Below are 7,230 nucleotides of genomic sequence, written 5' to 3'. Positions count from 1 at the left end.
GTCACTTTTACCATTTTTAACGTCTCAACGATTCTGTAATTCACTCAATGATCGCGTTGAGGGTTGACGGGGGAGTGTATTTCAAACTTTTAAGACGAGGAACCGCCCTTCACACCATGAAATTGCCTCCTGAAAAACAGTTTTGGCGAATTGTGTATTTGGAGACTAGTAAGGCTCTAAGAGAGCTGCACAGCCACTTAATGCCCTCCGGTTTTTCAGGACTAAAAGTTTCAGATTAATCCGTTTTTTGAGGACTAAATGAAAAAGCGCCAGACGAAAAACCAGTCAAGCAAAAATTCCCATAAAAAGATCACAGGACTAATACAATTCCTAGAAATTTTGTTTGAAAGCAATTTAACATTTACATTCCTGCGTGTTGAATCATAGTTTATTATTAGGTTTGAATTGTATTTTGGCTGAAGGAGGGATTTTGGTATTTCGGCTCGAACTTACTAGCCTTCCAACCTAATAATACATTTCTCGATCTCGCACTCACTATAACTAAGAACTGGATGTCATAAAAAGTTATATTGCAACTATAAAAGTCAGACAAATTATAATTTTACAATGCGAAAATATTCAAATCGTACTAAACGCTGCAATGTTAAAAGCCATCATCGATTCACTCCTCCATTTCATCAGTTTTTGAATTTCTATACGCCACCGCTTCTGCAACAGCTTCCACTATCTGTTTAATACTTCTCAATTTCAAGTCAGGTCCAAAATTGGTCAATATTGAGGGATCAACCTTGTACGCTAAATCAATCAGAGAACTTTCATCAGTCAATTTAGATAAGACGTCCTGGAATTTCTCAACCAACGAGGGCGCAATTTCATTAGCCAATAGGCTGAACCATTGTGCTCGTACATGCTCAACTGCCTGCATGTTATCTTGGGAATATTCGGAGCAGGTTGAGTCTGAGTTCGACTTGCAGAGAGCTCCCGCCACCGGGATCACAAATTCCTGAGCCAGACGGAGTCCTTCTAGCTGTTCACTCAGATCTTCACTTTGGAATTGATCAAGGGCTTCTTGGTTCAGATTCTGAACAATTCTCAAAGTTTAAGCTATGTAGTAACTCTACAAACAGCCTCGCTATTTAAAAACGTACGCTTAATGATGGTAACTTTGGGGTGTGGAGATGATGGGGGTAAATATTTGGGGCGTAAAATTTAAAATAGCCCTTTATAGCTATTGAAGCCTTCGTAGCAGATTCAGTGAATTCTGAGGCTAGCAAACCTCTAGCAGAACTATAACATACCCGAGAGATTGCCGGAAAATAGCCGCCGTTGGTTCCAATAAGCATGATTGGGATTGAAAGAATAGAAGATATTGAAAAAAAAAGATTTTTGTACAAAAACATTTTTTAAGTCGATTTATTTTCATGGCATTTCGTAGTTCAACATAACGTACTTCTGTTTCTTAGAGAGAGGCTACAGGTGCTACTATCAATACCAATGAGCATTAGAGATGGTAACTAAGACTTATAGGAACGACGTTCAAATAGCGGGCATCTAAAATTGGGCTTTATGGGTTTATCAGGTTTCTACTTCTGACTTCAATTTTTTATACTGACTCTGTTCGTTCTGAATTGCTTTGCTGAGCAACTGATGTTCAAAATCACTTTTAGCAGAATGAGAGAAGAGAGAAACTAGCCTAGAGAAGTCAAAAAGATATCACGCAAAATGTTGAAAAAGCGGCAAAATGAGGTAAAGCGAAACATTTTTTTATTCGACGAAGTAAAAAACATAGCCGGAAGAATTCCGGAAACGACTCGAAATGAAAACCCATTTAACGCCATCCAACTACTCATCAAACAAAACGTGCCTTCACTAATTTATGATTATCTTGATACAAACCATGAAACAAAAAAGTAAAAACAATAAAATCAAATCTGTTAAAATATGATAAAAAATCTGATCAAACTTTGTTATAAATTGAGATCCCGAAAAAACTATCTCTGCCAAAATAACTTCATCAAAACAACTAGTACTTACAAAAACCATTTATGTGAATTTTGAAAAAATACTTTAGGCTAAATTATTACAAAAAGCTCTTAAAAACAACTTTCACTGAAAAACTGGAAAAAGTTACTAAATTTTTCAATATTTCAAAAGCATATAAATCCAAAGAAAAATTCCCTTCAGTCAATAGGGTATCCAGATGCTCGCAAAACAATAGGCAAGTCATAATAGGCTAAGAAACTTTGCTAAAAACAGAAAAAAAACGAAAAACTGCAAAAAATTTAAAAAAAAATAGTTCCAATTTTCGCCATTTTTTTGTCAAATTTCTCACCAAAAAATGATTCTTACCCACAAAACTGTAACCAATTGTTATCCTAAATTTGCTCAAATAGAAGGGGTTTCTTCAATACCCATTTGAGCCAGTAAAACAAAATAATCGTCAAAAAACGCAAAAATTAGCCTGAAAATCAGCAAAATACATTAAAAACCTCCGAATTATCATAAAATGCATATGAATTTCCAAAAACCTTCAAACCACTACCGAAACCAGCCTAAAATTAAAACAAAATCATAACCAAACCTCTTATCCAAAATAAATAAAAAACTGCTCCAAAATGCCGCACGTGAACAAAAAATTTTCGCTCGCTTAGAGAAAATTTTTTCATAAATCAATTTCTCGCTCTCTCAAAAACAGCGGTATGAACAAAAACCACTCTCTTTTCGCTCCACTCTTCACTTTTATTCAGCACCAAAATCACTCCAAATTTTTTCACGCGTTTCATTTCCCGCTTCAAAAATCACTCCAATAAAATTGTTTAAAAAAAGGACTTCTCCAATACTCCTCTTCGAGTCGTAAAAAAAACAGGAGCGCTATAATAGCCGGCTGAGAAGATGAGGGCGGCTATTAATAACAACCCAATGTCTGTGCTTTTTTAATGCAGTTTTCTACTTTTCTTCCGACGAAAAATAGGTGACACGATAAAAACGATCAGAAAAAAAATTGCACTACAAGACCAATAGGGCCAATCTAACAGCGCCAAATTTTCTTTCAAGAGCAATTAACCACTCTATATCGCATAGAATCAGTGGACTTAATACTATGTGGTACTTACAATGAAGCACACTCTTCGGAAGTAGAAGAGAAGATCTTTGTCCAGTCTCCGTTTTGAATCCCAGTCGCCTAAACACAAATGAGATTTGTGCTTATTTCCGAGGTGGAACCCTAGCTGTATAAGCTTGAAATTCAAAAAATCTCATTTCCGAAGTACAGTATTTTCTTTCAGAAGATATCACGAGCCCAACTAAGCATTACGACATTCCATTATTCAAATCCAAAAATTTTCCTGCAAATTTGCTTTCAACAGATTTGTAATACAAACTGGCGATTAATTATCTATTATCAAAGACTGTTTGTTTAACACTTGCTACTAATGTTTTATATTCAGCCACGGCCCTCTCCCAAACAAATCTGGCATATTTCCGCAAAATAAACGCCGTTTACCCCATTGCCCAACATCGGGATTGAGACAGTTGAAGAAAAAGGGAACAACTGACGTCCGCAATTTTTTCTCTGTCAAAAAACGTTCTAATGGTTGGCACTTTCATTAGATTCAATAAATAATGCGAATTAAAGGAGGACAAAAAGCTTAAAACTAATATCAATTAGCGGTATACTCTATGAAACCTTGATAACGTAATGCACCAAGTCCTTGAGCCATGTCTTTATCCGCTTATACCGTTTCTTTTAATTACGCTTTTTGACGACTGTTTTTAGTAAAATTGCTGAATGAGTTCTAAATTCGATTCAGTTCAAAAAGTGCGTGAGGTAAATCAGACGTCAGATGTGAGAGTGGTGACTCTTGTAAAACAAAAAAAAAGGTAAAACGATTAAAAAAAAACAGCAAGCGAAGTCATGAAATATAATCCAAAGAATTGATGAAAAAAACTATAAAAATCCTTAACTTGGCCAGCACCAATTGAACATTACGAACCAAAGAGATGGAAAATATTCATAAATTTAGAGAAAATGGGAACCATTGGAATTGAAATTGTAGCTTTCTTTCGTATCAGCGTGTTAAATGTTTATAATAAAAAACAAGGAAGCCAGAACAAACAAAATGAATCTGCGAATTTTGACATAAGATATCAAACCCAACTTAATACATGCCAAACCTACAAAGAACTGAACTTTTAGTTTAGAAAACTGGTTGGACATATAATAGAAAAACAGAGGCAATAAATTGAAAAATTTAAAATAAATACAAATTGGGCGAGTTTTTAACGCGAAAATCCGCGCAATCAAATCTAAGCAGGAAACCAATAACCCGAAAGTTCAAGCTAAAAAATATTTCATTGGCCCGTGATAGCCAAAGAACTCAAAAATCGTTAAACTTGAAAATTGCTAATTTCACAATACATATACAACTTATGCAACTTATTAAACTTAATGCCCACTGGGCTTTACCTGTTTATACCGTTCTGAAAGAAAAGTAATCGAAAACCGTGTAACAAAAAAAAGGAGAACAAGTCCTCAAAAATAATGCAAATAATTCAATGAAGCGCTCTATACGCCTCGAACTGATCATCAGACAAACTTAACATTACGAACCTGTTTCACAAATTATAAGAAAAAAATAGAAAAGATTCAAATGGCAAAAATTTTTGGGATTAAAGTGTTGAATACCAAAGTTTTTGATGGAAAATGTAAGAAAAGAAAATGAAAGAAGCAGGCAAAAGAACAAAGAAATTAGAAAGAAATTAGCTAAAAAAGTACTGAAGATTCCCTAGAGCCTCTTGGTATCAATGACTTAAACACCAAAACTGCAAAAATAATTTCTAAGCCTGAATGCAGCTCCAAACTCAAACTAAATGACAATTTGAGATCAGAGAAAACTAAAATGACGAAAAATTAGAACTACAAATTCTTAAAAGTTTTAAAAACTCCATACTTGTCGTTCAAAGCCAATTCTGTCGTGTCAGATCAAATTGGCAGGCCTGGCTGGAAAAACAAGAGAAAAACAAAGAGAACAATTACCAAAGATTAAACATTTGAAAAAAGCAGCGCAAAAATTAAACATACCCGGCAGATTGCTGGAAAATAGCCACCGCTGATTTCCATAACTCTATTGGGATTGAAAGAAAAGAAAATATCAACAAAAATTGATTTTTGTATAAAAACATTTTTAAGTGCGATTTATTTTGATTGAACATACTCCTGTCTCTCAGTGAGAGGCTACAGGGTCTAGTATCAAAACCAATAAGCATTATAGATAGTAACTAAAACTTATGAGAACAAAGTTCAAGTTCCAGGCATCTAAAAATGGGCTTTATAGGTTTATCCCGTTTCTATTTCTGACTTTGATTTTTTATACTGACTCTCTTCATTTTGAATTGCTTTGCTGAGCAGCTGCTGTTTAAAAGGACTTTGAGCAGAATGACAGAAGAGTGAAATAAGCCTAGAGAAGTCAAAAAGATTTCACGCAAAATGTCGAAAAAGCGGCAAAATGGGTAAGGCGGAAAAAAAGTTCGACGAAGTAAAAAAAATGGGAGAGCTATAATAGCCGGCTGAGATGAGGGCGGCTATTAATAAAAAGTGCCAGATTTCTTGATGCTAATATCTTCAAAAAAAACTTGGGCTGCTAAAATTGACCCAGTAACCCGCGCCTAAATTATAAAAGCTTCATTGCCCCCTGACAGCCAAGAAAAATAAATCATAGCCTCTGAGAGGCTGTTGGCGAATCATCAATACATGTACATCAAAAAACTGGTATGAAAAAACCTACATTGCACGAGACTTTCGGTGGACTGGAAATAACGTCGATAGAATACCCATTTAACAAAAAAATCCAAAGTTCAAAAACGTTTTTACCTAGAATTAGTGCCTTCCGAGCCCAACAGACGTCTATTACGCACATGGCAGCAGCCCTTAGAAGCATTTGCTTTCTTTCAAAAACCGGTTCCTTAAAAGTTAATCACAGTGTTTCTGCTCTTTCATAATCGAAACGCGTAACGAAATAATATAGCTAACCTTGAGAATTGATCTCGAGCGCATTAATGAACTCCGGCATGGCTGCTCGATGTCTTCCCTCCTGAAACTGATAGAAGGCTTCTGCGAAGCGACTCACCACCCGATATAGCTGGAAAAAATCAAGGTGCAGCTGATTGTACTGGGTGAAGGCTACCCGATCAGGAGCCCAAGTCCATTCCTCAACGAACCGGATGGCAGCTTTTTGCAGACTACGCATGCTCTCGCTTAGGATCTCTTCATCACTGAAACTTTTTAAAATCTAGAGACAGATTCAGAATCAACAATTGGTCAGTCAAAAATGATTGACTTTTGAGGTGAAAACCTGGTTTGCGGCAAATTCCCGAAAAAAACAAACCCTGTTTTGGCTGTACGAAATCAGCATGTATAGCTACACATATTCACATATACCAATATCAACTGAAGTTAGAGTCGCATTTACATCACAAAAACATAACCGACTAAAGTCGGGCGAATTGCTCTGAAACGACAGGCGGGGCAATTATTAATGAGAGGGGGTGTAGATTAAAAGATTTTAGGCTGAAAAAACCCGACTCGAGAGGGGATCAATCTCGGGATCTTAATGATGGGAAGTCTTGACATCCCATAAACCGTTTTTCCTCAGTCATCGCATAGAATCGCCTTTATTTTAACAACGTACTTTATTCCGGAATGAGAACAATATAAATAAAAAAATAAGTCCGGCGCTAAAAGGTCACTTGAGAGCTAAGAATGTTCTTGAACGAAAGCGTATTTTTTGCATACGTTTGCGTATTTTTAAGACAAATACGTTTGCAATAGTTCTTTCAACTTCAACTTTGCTTGAGAGCAATTTAACCTGCAAACATAGCCGGCAAAATTACGGAAAATTGCCGCCATCTTGAACCCCACTGACCGGCGATTGGTGTCAAAAAGGACGAATTTCTGCAGTTTCACAGGATCAGATAAATATGGTAAATTGAGCCTCTAAATTGGAGGCCATTAAGCAGAATACTACTACCAGTTAGCATTAAACTCTACGAAACTTAAGTAATTTGACGCCCTAAATCTTTAAACAAAAATTTTCAGTGCTAGGTCTTTAGCTTTCCGTTTCGTTTGATTTTTCTTATTGAAAATAGTCTTCGAGAGGCTGACGGCGGCTATTAATAAGTTCCTCCAAGAACTTATTAAGTGATGTCTTTATTCCCTAGACCATCTTTATTGACCTATCGATGGTTAAGTCTCTATTGACTTGCCTCGTTGTC

At 36.0% G+C, this 7,230-nt stretch overlaps 1 protein-coding gene across 2 annotated transcripts in view; it reads right to left on the bottom strand.

The window, feature by feature from the left end:
- Positions 1–513: 513 nt before the first annotated feature.
- LOC142342367 (ubiquitin carboxyl-terminal hydrolase 25-like) overlaps positions 514–7,230 on the bottom strand; it is a 109,623-nt gene continuing 102,906 nt past the window's right edge. For both annotated transcript variants that reach the window (XM_075393674.1, XM_075393681.1), the window contains 3 exons: positions 5,990–6,231; positions 3,075–3,142; positions 514–1,042 (listed from right to left, as the gene is read on the bottom strand). In XM_075393674.1, the coding sequence (XP_075249789.1) occupies positions 623–1,042; positions 3,075–3,142; positions 5,990–6,231 (730 nt within the window). In that variant the 3' untranslated portion in view covers positions 514–622. The remainder of the gene's footprint in view (positions 1,043–3,074; positions 3,143–5,989; positions 6,232–7,230) is intronic.

The sequence above is a fragment of the Convolutriloba macropyga genome, chromosome 1 (assembly GCF_964194025.1).
Source record: "Convolutriloba macropyga chromosome 1, txConMacr16.3, whole genome shotgun sequence".
In the NCBI taxonomy this organism is placed as follows: Eukaryota; Metazoa; Xenacoelomorpha; order Acoela; family Convolutidae; genus Convolutriloba; species Convolutriloba macropyga.
The sequence above is the reverse complement of the archived record's forward strand: the minus strand, read 5'-3'. Positions and strand labels throughout refer to the sequence as shown.